Source organism: Dromaius novaehollandiae, chromosome 1, assembly GCF_036370855.1.
Source record: "Dromaius novaehollandiae isolate bDroNov1 chromosome 1, bDroNov1.hap1, whole genome shotgun sequence".
NCBI classification, from domain to species: domain Eukaryota; kingdom Metazoa; phylum Chordata; class Aves; order Casuariiformes; family Dromaiidae; genus Dromaius; species Dromaius novaehollandiae.
Window position 1 is genome coordinate 181,790,242 of NC_088098.1, and position 13,433 is coordinate 181,803,674.

The 13,433-nt window shown below is 35.0% G+C and overlaps 1 protein-coding gene across 3 annotated transcripts in view; it reads left to right on the top strand.

Moving 5' to 3' along the window:
• DIAPH3 (diaphanous related formin 3) overlaps positions 1-13,433 on the top strand; it is a 244,212-nt gene that overhangs the window by 128,264 nt on the left and 102,515 nt on the right. For all 3 annotated transcript variants that reach the window (XM_064504793.1, XM_064504794.1, XM_064504795.1), the window contains one exon: positions 7,308-7,437. In XM_064504793.1, coding sequence (XP_064360863.1) covers positions 7,308-7,437 — 130 coding nt within the window. The remainder of the gene's footprint in view (positions 1-7,307; positions 7,438-13,433) is intronic.

Sequence of the window (13,433 nt, forward strand, 5' to 3'; positions counted from 1 at the left end):
AAGAATACGGAGTATAGTAACACATAACACTTCTAAACTTCTGTAAAAGAAAAGGAAAAAAAAAAGCATTTGGGTGTATTTCATTTAGAAAAGAAATGTGAGGAGTATGAAGAGGGCATAAGATTGTCCTTATGTTATTAATTTGTGATAAAGAAGACATTTAGACATTTGTCCATGTAACTAAAATAGGAGATGAAGTAGTTGGCTTTGCTGGTAGCAAAGGAAGCTTGGTTAAAAATTAAGAAAGCTTTCTAACTATAAAGATAATTAAGAGCTTGATAGTGATGGAGATTGTATAAAGCTTTTCAAATCAAGGTATACTGATGGTTCTCAAAGAGTCTCCACAAAGCAAAAGAAAGAGCCAAAATAAATATTATTTTGGATAGAGTATTCAGTTAACTAGTTGAGAAATGCATAAGAGTTTCTTAGAATCATAGAATAATTCAAGTTGGAAGGAACTTCAGGAGTCCAACCATCTACTCAAGATAAAACTGAGCATCATTAGTAGTCTGTTGGACAAAATTTTTAAAAATCCTATGTTTTGACAGACTTTAATTAGAGATTATTTGGCATATATGATGCTACTTTTGATCAGGTTGGTGAAGTAGAGACAAGGCTATAAAGACATAAACAAGGTAATTTGATCCTTATGCTCATAATGCTTGGTATAGTGTAATTTTGACATTGTATAATGTCATATGATCAGGAGTGCTGATACTGGTTTACTCCTTTCAGGATTTTATTAACTGTGCCTAAACGTACATCCTAGTACTAAATATAGTTAATCTGCATAAGAAATTGTCAAGTATAAAATGAAGTCCAAATAACAAAATATTTCATATATGTCACCTCAAGTTGATAGCTCGTAAATGCCAGACCATGCTGCTTCATTTTTTTTTCTTTTTTTTTTGAGTGAAGATAATGCCACCTTAATGACAGTGTAGATGAGTGTATTGGCTTAGTAAACTATTACAGGTTTTGTTGGAGGCAGAGCAAAAGCTATGGCCATACAGATAATCTATAAAATTTCAGGTCTCTGGCACTGCATGTCCCAGGGCAAGTGCAGCCTGCAATCAGAGACTTGTCCTTTTGAAGACTGACAGTTTTCAAAGAGAGAATCACTGGGAGTTTGCATTTGTCATCTTTCTGTTGTACTAAATTCATATTAACAGCATCAGCTGAGAACGACAGATTTTATTATCATCCTGAATACCAAAAAAGACCTAAGTATTCAGCACATCAGCAATGGTTTTCTTCCACTGCTGGATTCACTCCAGTGACTCAAGTTTGTCTCCCTTGTACTGGAGAGCCCAGAAATGGACACAGCACTGCAGATGTGGTCTTACCAGTGTTGAGCAGAGCTGAAGGATCCTGTCCCTGTTAACACTCTTCCTAATGCAACACAGGATGTTGCCGGCCTTCTTTGCTTCAAGGGCGCCTTGCTGGCTCATGGTCAATTTGTTTACCACCAGGACCCCTAGGTCTTTCTCTGCAAAGCTGCTTTACAGACTGTCAGGCCCCAGCCTGTACTGGTGCAGGGGGTTATTCCTCCCCAGGTGCAGGGCACTGCTTTTTCCATTGTTTGGCTCCATGAGATTCTTGTCTGCCTATTTCTCCAGCCTGTCAAGGTCCCTCTGAATGGCAGCACAGCCATCTGTTGTATCAACCACCTCTCCCAGTTTTGAATCATCTGCAGAATTGGTGAGGGTGCAGTCTGTTCCATATCCAGGTAATTAAGGAAGATATGAAACCATATTGGCCTCAGTATCAACCCCAAGGTGCACCACTAGGGACTGACCTCCACCTGGACTTTGCTACTAGCCCAGCATTTCAGCAAATTTTCATTCCAACTCACTGTCTACTTATCTTGTCAATACTTTGTCAGTTTGTCTATGAGGATGTTATGGGGGACAGTCTCAAAAGCCTTGCTAAAGTCGAGATAAACAGCATTCACTACTTTCCCCTTGTCCACTGCACCAGCCTTCTCATGATAGAAGGCTAACAGGTTGGTCAAGCATGATTTTCCCTTTGGAAGTCCATGCTGACTATTCCAGTCACCTTCTTGTCCTTAATATGTTTGGAAGTGATTTTCAGGATAATTTTCTCCATCACTTGCCCAGGAATCGAGGTGAGACTGACCAGCCTGCAGTTCCACAGATCTTCCTCCTTAGCCTTCTTGAAGATAGGAGCGACATTTGCTTTCTTCCAGTCCTCAGAAACCTCTTCTAATCACCATGACCTTCCAAAGATAGAGTGGCCTTGCACTGGCATTGACCAGCTCCCTCAGCACTCATAGGTGCATTCCATCAGGTCCCATGGACTTGTGTATGTCTGGTTTATTTAAGTGTTCCCAGCCTTATCCTCCTCTTCTGAGGGTAAGTCTTCCTTGCTCTAGACTTTCCCACTGGTCTCAGGGACTTGGGATTCCAAAAGGCTGGTTTTACCAGTAAAGACAGAGGCAAGAAGGTATCAAGTACCTCAGCCTTTTCTGTGTCCTATGTCATCAGGCCCCATTCCTATTAAGCAGCAGGCCTAAATTTTCTGTGATCTGTCTTTTGCTGCTGTTATATCAGTAGAGGCCTTTCTTGTTGCCTTTCACATCTCTTGCCATCCACATTCCACTTCAGTTGGGCTTTGGCTTTCCTAACCTCATCATTGCATACTCAGACAGTGTCTCTATGTTCCTCCTGGATTACCTGTCCTGCTTCCACCTCTGGTATGCTTCCTTTTTATGCTTAGTTTTGTCTGGAGCTTCTTGCTCATCCAAGTAGGCCTCCTGCTGCCTTTGCCTGATTTCCTACTTATCTGGATGGACTGTTCTTGAGCCTGGAGGGGGTGATCCTTGAAAATCGACCAGCTTTCCTGGACCCCTCTACTCTCCAGGACTGTCTCCTGTGGGATTCTTCTGAGCAAAGGCCAAAGTCTGATTTCCTGAAGTCCAGGGTTGTGATCCTGCTTTTTGTCTTGTTCCCTCTTCTCAGTATCTGAAACTCCACTTTTTTCCTGTTCACTGCAACCAAGGCTGCCCACAACCTTTACATCTCTGACTGGTTCTTCCTCGTTTGTAGCTATCAGGTCCAGCAGAACCTCTCTGCTCGGTAGCTCCTTGATCACCTGTGTCAGGAAGTTATCATCAATGCACTCCAGAAACCTGAATAGCTTGTGCCCTGCTGTGTTGCCCTTCCAGCACCTGCTGGTGGGTTGGGGTGGAACCTTAAGGTTCCCTGTGAGGACCAGGGTTTACAAACATGAGGCTTTTTCCAATTGTCTACAGAAGGTCTCATCTACTACTTCTCCATGATCAGACAGTCTGTAGCAGACCCATCACAGTGTTGGCCACATTGGTCTGTCCTTTATTCCTGATTGTATAAACACCCAGTTTGAAGAAGAGAAAGAAGGGCCTTCATGTATCCAGATTAGGAATTTTAGTTTAGCTATGTCTACACATCTATGTCTCCTCCCTGATGTGATACTGGACCAGTACAACAGGAGGACTATATCATCAGTTATCCCTTATAAGAGGGATAATATAAGAGCAATAGGTTGAATGAAACACCCTTTAGAATTCTGCAAGTCATTCTGGAGAATGGATGCAGAGCTACTGACCACCTCTGTGAAGCTCAGGTCTTTCAGGACATATTAGCGTATCTGAGCCAAATAAATGCTGAGATGGTCCACAGGAAAATATGTACTATCTGGCTGGCTAGTCACATGAAGATGGTTAAGCAATGCAATAGATTATAATTTCATATTACATATATTGAGATTATAATCTCTTTTATTGAAGATTTCAAATAAAAATATAGACTTTTTAGTCAAGATTTCTCTATTCTTTATTAGCTAGCATCTAACAAGTTAAACTGAAAATTTTCTTGTAATAAGGACAGTCATAACAGTTTCTCCTGTGGATTTTTTTAACATCTAATAAGTGTTGAGCTCACACTACAGTCTTAGTATAATTCAATTTAAAAACTCAATCAACCTTGAGCTAGCAATCCATTAAAGATAGTCTTAATCATTTCCAGTGGTCATAGTGTTAGTGGTTAAAGAATATAGCCACATGGAATAATATTGAAGACAGGAATTGTTTCGTTCTGAGTAATGTTCTTCCCCAAGAGCTCTTGGCTGTGGATTTCTTTCAGTTAAATTAAACTACCCCTTGTGCTGAGTTCATGTGAATTCCCTGTGGAAGTTTAAAATAGAATGTAGGCTGTATTTTGATCAATGTGTATATTCTTTCACATATAATTGGTGTGAATGTGGCTGTATTCCCTCAAACTATTTGAAATAAAACTTTAAAAGCATACTAGTTACTTAAATCTCATTCTGAATAAAGATAGTGGTGACATCATTCTACAGAAGATGAATTTTAAAAATACAGAGCATATCTGTCCTTTGTTATAGATGAACACTTATTCTTTGCATGTTCAAAGTCCACTGAAAGCTAGCTAGCTCGTTCTGTTAGTGTAATACTAAGCACAAACTATGCTATTTTTAATTTTAAGAGCCTTAACTAAGAAAACTCCCATCTGCTTGCTTAAAAATATGCAGTCATACCCTTATCTAGTAGAGTCATCATTCATTAAATTATGGATATCTTACTAACCATCATCGTGATGGCCTTCTCAGATTTGTAACTGTTTTTGGTATCATATTTAAAAAGGGAAACTTCTTTTCAAAGGAGAGAGGAAGGGAGAAGATTAGTGCCTTCCTTTCCAGTGCTTTTAGCTCAGGTACTGTACTGCTTGCTCTTTTTTTTTTTTTTTTTCATAGTCATCTATGCCTTGACTAGTCATGGTCTTGGTTGCAAAATAACTCTGTAAACCAGTTGAATTTGTCAACTACTGCATGGTGCAGTTGTCTTTCTCCTGAACAGGGTAGGATAGTGTGCTAAAAAGTATAGCTCTTCTAGATAGATTCTTATATAGTATGAAATTCAGGGTACTAGTCACCAGTTTCTTATTCACCTTATCCAACTGTGGCCTCGTTTAGGAAGTCCCTGAGTGCCAAGCCTTCACTGGTTATGAAATAGTCTCTTACCCAGATCACTTTTTCTGGAAACAAGGAGGTAAAACTATGTATGAGTAAGTTTTGGGATTTTCTGTACTATGCATAGTGTCTGTACTAATGCAGAATCTCCTCTGTTCTGAGAATAATAAACTTTTTCACCTATTAAAAATTTTAGTATTAAAACAGGAAAAAAACCCACCCAAACTGCTACTCTTTCAAGGCCCAAAACTAGAGAGCTGCAAATTGCAGATGTTTTGGCTGTCTTCACAGCAGTTTTCAGTAGGGTTTTACAGAACTTAAGAAATTTGCATTGGCTTCTGTCCTTCAAAGATGTTGATTTCTGTAATATTTGTAGAATAGGTGATATAACTGCTGTTCTTCATTGGTGACCAACTATGCCTCGGGAACTATATGAATTTGTTCATACTTTGCACACTTCTGCACTTTGCACTTTGCTCCCTGCACCATGTAGAATTGAACTGTAATAGTTCTTCTGCATCAGAGGACATACCTGCATATTCTCAGAAGAGAGATATGATATTGATGTGCTAATACTGTATCATCTATTAAATACCAACTTACTAAAATATATATGCATGTTTATAACATTGGTTTGTTTTTTAAAACCTAACTTTTGTTAATTGTATATTTTAAGAGAAGTATCATAGTAGAAATTTTGTATGATGCTCCAGACGTGTATCAGAGAGACACCTAGTACAATATAAGTAATTTATTTTATAACAATGCACACTGTAAAGACCCTAGAATACTTTGTTGTTGTTGATATATATACATTCCATTTTCTGCTTATTTTGAAAATTCTATCTTATATTATTATTAATCCATTTGTCTAAATGAAAAAATATATGTGCTGGAAAAGTATATACAATCATGTTTGTTAACATAGTATCATCTTGATCTTTGAAAATAATCTCTGAGTTTTCATATTAAAATGTTAAATATCAACTTCAGTAATAATTACCTATACAAAATTCTCTATTTTAATTTTACAGCATGGGAAAAGCAAACAATGTACTTTTATCTGATTCTTACATCACTAAAATGCCTTTTATGTGATCTTTGAGGATACTGGGAAGTACAGGAAGTGTGGAAAAAAAAATCTTTATAAGAAATTGGCAAGCATGGGAAATGCATTGTAATGTAAGAATTATGTATGTGCATGAATATTTAGATTGGCATTGACCTTGCTTCCACTTCCTTATTCAAAAATAATCACCATATAGCCATGTGCTTGATTTGAACCTTTAGAAAGCATTTTTTTTTTCTTTATTTCTTTCTTTCTGCCTCTTGGCTGTAGTTACTCTTTTGCTGTTTTGCATTGCCAATCATTTATGTCTTTCATGGTAACCAAATTAAGAAAAAAATCTTGAAATTGAAACTAGCTAACATGAGTTTTCTATTTATTTAGTGCTGATTATAATACTTCACTAACACCTTTGTTGCCTGATACTCTAATGTACTGTGTGTAATCCGGCAACCCTTTAATACATAAACGCACTTCATGTTTGTCAATGTATAGGTATACTTTTTCTGCAGAAGCTCTTATGCAGAAATACGTTTTAAAAGATAGTAGACAAGCACTTTCCTATGAGATGTTATTTTAAAATGACAAATGATATCATTTTCCATTTGTAAATACAAATTTTAAAATTGTGGGGCTTCAAATCATGTTCATTATATAGAGGGTTCAAATAGAAAAGTTTATGGTTGAACATGTTGGAACACAAATATTCTTAAACGATGAAGTCTGTGCTATAAAAGATTGAATAACAAACTCATTTGCTCTATTGAGGATGGATGACTGCTAGCACTTCTGAGGGCTTGGGTTGTGGTTTCTGTTGCATAGGTATTGTTAGGGTGCAATTCATTTCGCATGTAATGAAATCATGTCATTGTGTGGATTTGTGTCATGTATTGTTAGATTTTGCTGATTTAGTTCTGACAATTTTCACTTAAAAATCTACTCACAGTTTTGCACACAAAATTTCTGTATTGTTTAAATAGTTAAACTTACAAAGAAAAATATGTGCTGTGTTTGTGCAGAAACTCACATGTTGCATAGAGTGAAAAAATAAATATTTAATGTGATTCTTGTAAGGATTTTTAACAAGGGGAAAAATAAAACAGAAAACTACTTAGGATTTTATTTAAGGTCTGTACCAGTTCAACAGTTTGTTCTTACTTTTCTTGTATTCACAATTAATAGTGTATATTAATTATCAGAATATTTAGACAGAATCTTATTCTCAATGTTTTAACTATTTTTTTCCCCCTAGCTGAAGGACACAAAGTCAGCAGATCAAAAAACAACATTGCTCCATTTTCTTGTAGAAGTATGTGAAGAAAGATATCAGGATGTCCTAAATTTTGTTGAGGATTTTCAGCATTTAGATAAAGCTAGTAAAGGTTTGTATTAACTAACTGAAAGTTTTGATTCTGAGTGCATGTCATTGTCTTTTTTTTGTTAGTTGATCTTTGTTTTACAATAATATTATTTTTAAAGTGCATATTAATAGTATATATAATAGATCAGTGATTTGAACTGCCGTAAGTATTCTTGAAGATATTTATTGTTATTTACTATTTTAATCTTCCAGTCTTCTATATTGTAAGAGTAGTAGAATTATTCAGTGTCTTCTAATTCAGAAATGCAGAAAGGCTTTCGTACCATCATTTCAATTTTGTTCATTTTAAACATAAATTAGAAAATTTTCTTCTTTTCTGCACGTAAATTCTTCATGCAACAGCAGTGTTGGAAGTCAGGAAAAACAAATTTGTCTTTTTACTGCTTCATCATACAGCATAGAATCTTGTACATCTCAGCATGAGCAGCAGCAGATTTTTACATTTAACTTCCTAATTAGGAGTTCTTTCTGCAAATTAACTCACAGATTAACTAATTTAAACTGACTAAGCATGGAGTTAGAAATTGACACCATCTCAGCGCTGTCATGTTCTTGCAGGAAGGATGAGAATGGGTGGACTGTCTGAGTTAATCATATTTTAGCTTATGTCAGTTTGGAGAATATCAGTGTATATCTGTATTGCTTTGCACAGTGTCACTCTTAGGCCTCACTCAGTCTCTCTGCAACAAACTATAGCTTTGCAAAAACTCTTCCTGATAGAGAACTTCAGGTAGCAGTCACTCACGTAGAGGCTGGTTTCTGTTAGCACTGTTCTTAACACTTCTAATTTTAGTTAGTGCTTTATAAACACTTAGAAATTCAGGTGCATTTAAATAACTGCCAAATGCTTTCCAGTCCTTTATATAACTGTTTGTATTGGTAATAGATGGAGTTTCTACTTTATATATGCAGTATTTTTATGCACTGTTTTCACAGAAGCCACTGTTAATTTGTCACTGATTTTTTTTTTGTTATTAATATGTTATTGGCTATATTGTGGTTGAATTTTGTATATCAGCCAGAATAACTAAATTGTTCTTTGTTAGAGGCCATTTTCTGAATATAGATAATCGTCTTGTATGAGGCTGCTGATTGTTGTATGCTAAGCTTCCGAGGTATAAAAAATTGACCAGAGTAGCCTGTAAAAGTATCATGATTTGCTAGTGTAGATTTTCTGTTCTTTTTTTAGGTCTCTACTACTGACTAGACAGATTTTTGTTCTGATTCAGCTATGCTGTAGGACAAAAATCAATGATCATACGTTTTCAAGTTTATACATTGCATTTGTTTCAGTGTATTATTTGAAAGTTATTTTGCATTTACATTTTACTGTACGAAAAAGACAGAGCCTCAGGATGTCTTTAACAGATTAGTATACCAGTGTGTTTATCTGCACCTGTTTCCCTACCTGTAAAATTCCATTCTGTTTTGAAAGACTTTTCCCTGTGTTGAGAGTTTTGAAATTTTTGCAGAGCCCAAAACCCACAGCTCATTTATTCCTAAAACATAGTATTTATGAGAAGTATATTTCTGTAACACAAGTTGATTTAATATACACTAATATTTGCACACTAAATTTCTAATTAAGTGACTATTTTTGCTTAAGATTACCAAAAGGTCAGTTCAGAATTATCTGTGAATAATCTGTTGTTACAATCAGCTATATCCAACCTAATGGATTGACTTGGTTTGATTTATCCTATTGATATGCTGATCAAGGCTAAGAGATTGACCAAGAATGACGGTGATCTTTTCCTTTACATTGTCTCAGAATGCTTTCCTTTACAAAAATACATTAAGATTAGATGACAGTTTTGGCGTACCAAGATGGTCTTAGATCATCTACTTATACACCTAGTAAACAGCTGCGTTTGTCTAATACAACCAGATAATGATCTGTCTGTTTCTAAATTGAGATAAATAGATATCTTCCTTAATTCCCAAAGCTCTAAATTGTATATTTTAGAATATAATTTATAATGCTTTTATATTTTAGCCCTTCTCATTATTAACTGGTATTATTTTAAATAAGTTGTCATAATATTCTTAGTTGTTATATATTCTGCTAGCTTACTACTTTAGTCTTTTTTCCTGTTTTAGTCTCTCTGTTTGATTTTGGACTTTATACATGAATATTACAAACTATGTATATATGTGCCATATAATGCAAAATTCAAATTATTTTAATAGAGCTTGACAGTGCTACAATGCTTTTATTTTTGCATTGCAACTTGTACAGTGAGCTGGGAAACACAGGTGTTACAAGGAATTGTGCGTACTAGCAAGACTGAGATAGAAGGGAAAGTCATCAAAAAACTTTTAGCTTGATGATCATTTAGTCAAATAGACTCATTCTAGAAAAAATACTGATTGCGTTCTGGCAGAATTTAGATATACAGTACTTAATAATCCTTCCTGTGTTGTATTTACTGGAGGCAATTCAAACTTCTAGTAAATTTGGAGAACTGCAGGCTATAGGGGTTACATCTAAGTGTTACAAGCTGATAGTACAGAAGGAGGGAAGTCAGCCTACCCTTTCTCTGTCATCCAATAAAAAGCTTCTGCTTACATATGTGCTTCTTTGGTGGAAAACTTATTGGGTGGAGAGATATCATGCTTTTCTGGATTTTTATCATAATAATACAATACTCAGTTTTTCTGTGAACCATACTGGTCATATTTTATTACAATGTTTTGTTTCTAAGTCATGTTCTCTACCTTTTGTCCTAGCAAAAGTTAGGGGCAGCATAGGGATGCTAGAATGCCAGTTCTCTTCATGGTTTCACTAAACTTTGTTCTCTGAAGTCATTTTTTATAATTAATTCTGAAGAATAAATCTATGAAGTTCGATAAGAATATTCTTTCCTTCCATAGCTTTTTTGCAAGCTAATTTTTTTTTGTTGTGAGCTATTTTTATTTCGTGTCTGCATATTTGTTTCTGTAAATAAAATGTGAAATTATTGTGGGATAAAGCTATTATCTGCAAGTGCCCTTTAAAATTATAAATCAAAGTTTTCTGTTAATATTGTTCAAATGCTATTTACACATCTTTTTGCCACATGAATTTTAATTTGACGCTCTATAGAACTGTACTATGCATGTTGGTTCTCTTTTGTTATTTTTTTGTTTGACCTTCAGTTTCTCCTACCATCAAGTGATTGGTGACAACCCTAGTACAAGTTTCTCCCTAACTATTTAAAAGATGCCTTTTAGAATTCTTGCTTGGCATGGCTATCCTTGTAGCAGCCAGCCCCTTTGTAGTCTACGCAGTACCTCTTTTATTTTGTCGTCCTTCAGTCTCAGAACTTTCTCTCAACTTACTTCTGACTCAAAATAGTGAACACTTCACTTTACCATGATTCATACTTACTTGTACATGCTCTTTACTTGCCTCTTCTCCCTGAATTTCTTAAAATTCTGTTTCCATATTAAATTCATCTTAGCATTTTTTTTTTAATTGGCTACACTATGAAAGTTGTCTTTTACCAGCTACATTCTGGTTCCTCTTTTTCTCTAGCATCCTGCAGAGTCCACTTATATCTATTGCAATGTTTAGCAATTCTTTTTTTTTTTCATCAAACAAATTATTTTATTGTTTCTCAAAGTTCTCCATTGATGTATTTTCCTCCTGACTCTTTTAAAATGTGATGGCAAGCTGTTTTATCCTTTTACAAGAAATATTCTTGCTTCTTGTGTTTCATCAAATATTTTCCATAACATTGTTTTAAGTGTTAGACATTAAGTTGTTAACATAGATTGTGAGACTTTGAGGGCAGTATTATGTCTGTTTGTTGTCAGGCTAATATCTATTTTATGGTACTTTATAAATCTTAGTATAATTCCTGAAATATGATATGAGAAATTCAAAATGGGTAAGTTCTCCATTAGAAATATGTAAAAAAAAAAAAAAAACTCCATTAGAAAAAGGGATTCTTAGATTTTATGTGTATATATCTGTGACAGGCAAGCAGCAACGGACATGTGACCTGTGCAATACTAGTTCACTTCAGGTTATTAAATTTGTTTTTCCCATTATGTGCTCAAGTTTTCATTTCTGCTTTTGTAGTACTAGAAGTAGACTTAATGCACCGCTACAGTACATGAATTAAAGATACCTTTTTTCTTTGAAGTATAACAAATTCTGTTTTTTAAGTACTCTTAGATCAGCAGAAGGAAGTTTTGTTGCAACTAATGAGCTTACTGATAGGACAGTTTCTGAAGATTCATTTAATTAAAACTGTCTCTTCCCTTAAACATAATGGCTTTCTCAGTTTTCTGTTAGTATTCCAGACAAGAAATATTTTGGTAATTTTGTACACTTTACTGTACTAATTCCTTATTTTATTGCATTCTAAAGATTTATGTTGTACTTATCCAGACTACAATTTATTTGATTGACTCTAAATTATACCAGCCTTAGAGCTTACAGTATATAGAATCTTCCTCTCACATTGTAACAACCATATGAAGCTACAGGTTTCCCTTCCTCTAAAAGCCATTACTCTGTCATTTTTCAAGTAACTTATCCATTTTTTCATTTTTGAAACTTTACTCATTTTTTCCTAGGTAGTTAATACGATATTTTTAACTATACGCTAAATTTTTTTTTAATTTTGTAGGAGAAAATTTCATGTAGTAATAAATTACAAGTATTGCTATTATTAATTTAGTTGCTAGATGAGAATCGTAAGCATTTAGTTAGATCTTGCTCCCTGTTTATTGAAGGAAAGAAAAGAAAAATCTTGGGAAAGAGTTGGTAAACACATAAGCACTGAATTGGAACAGAGAAGCGAGAGAATTTGTCTTATTTTTTTGGGGGTGGGGTGGGAGGGAAGATACTTAAAAGTACATTCACCTATTGAATTCTTTTATTAATTCACATTCTTATGAGCTTTATTTTTATCACATAGATGTTTTTGATATTAGGATTCTAGAAGTATTTTCATGTAACTTCTGAAGTAATCTTTATCGTGATGTTGTCAGTATTGCTTTATATTAACCACTGCTTTTGTGGGGCATCTGCTACTTCTCTTTGCCTGATCCCTCTCTCCTACAAAACGAGACAAAGTCTGAGAGAGAGGTTTAGTTCCATGTTTATTAAAAAGCAATACTCAATTCCCTGCCAAATGTTTAAAAGCATTAGGACAGCATAAAATAGTAATATTACATATTGCTGATAGCTTATACATTAAGTCAAGAGGAATGCTTTTTTTCCCCCTTATTGAATTTTTAAAAGTTTATGCCAAATTCCTTATTAGTATTAAACGACATACTTTCTATTATGCATTGTTTAGGGTTTGGGGGACTTTTTGTTTGTTTGTTTTAAGTAGCAAGTTCACAGGGCATATTTTTAGGTATTCCTCTTCCATACTCTCGACAGCAGGAAATTCCTGGAAAATTGTTAGCCTCCTTCTGCTATAACTCAGGCTCACTATTTGCCTGCTTTTTTTCCTGTGGACAATAAAATACTCATAGTTCATTCCACTCTAGTTTTTTCTCCTTTTTGTTTGTTTGTTTAGAGGGTAGGTTTGGAGTTTTTATTACATGTTCAGGCCCTATTAAACAATGGAGTTTAGTTCTATTAAAAACAAACAAAATAAACCTTTAGATATAGCATACTAGTATTGTAATTTATTGTTACAGTTACTCCAGGAAAACATTTTACACAAACAGTACAAAAATGATTCTGCTATCTTGCAGGTTAGCCAAGTGTGTAAGTTCCTAGAGCAGGCTTGTATTGTAGAATAGTGGCAGAGTCAGAGATTTACTTTGAAAAATGTTTGTGATGAACATGGTAACCATATTATCGCAGAATAGTCGAGGTTGGAAGGGACCACTGGAGATTGCCTAGTCCAACCCCTCTGCTGAAAGCACAATCAACTAGAGCAGGTTGCTCAGGACTGTGTCCAGCCAGGTTTTGAATATCTCCAAGGGTGGAGACTCTGCAAGCTCTCTGGGAAACCTGTTCCAGTGTTTGACCACCCTCACCATAAAAAA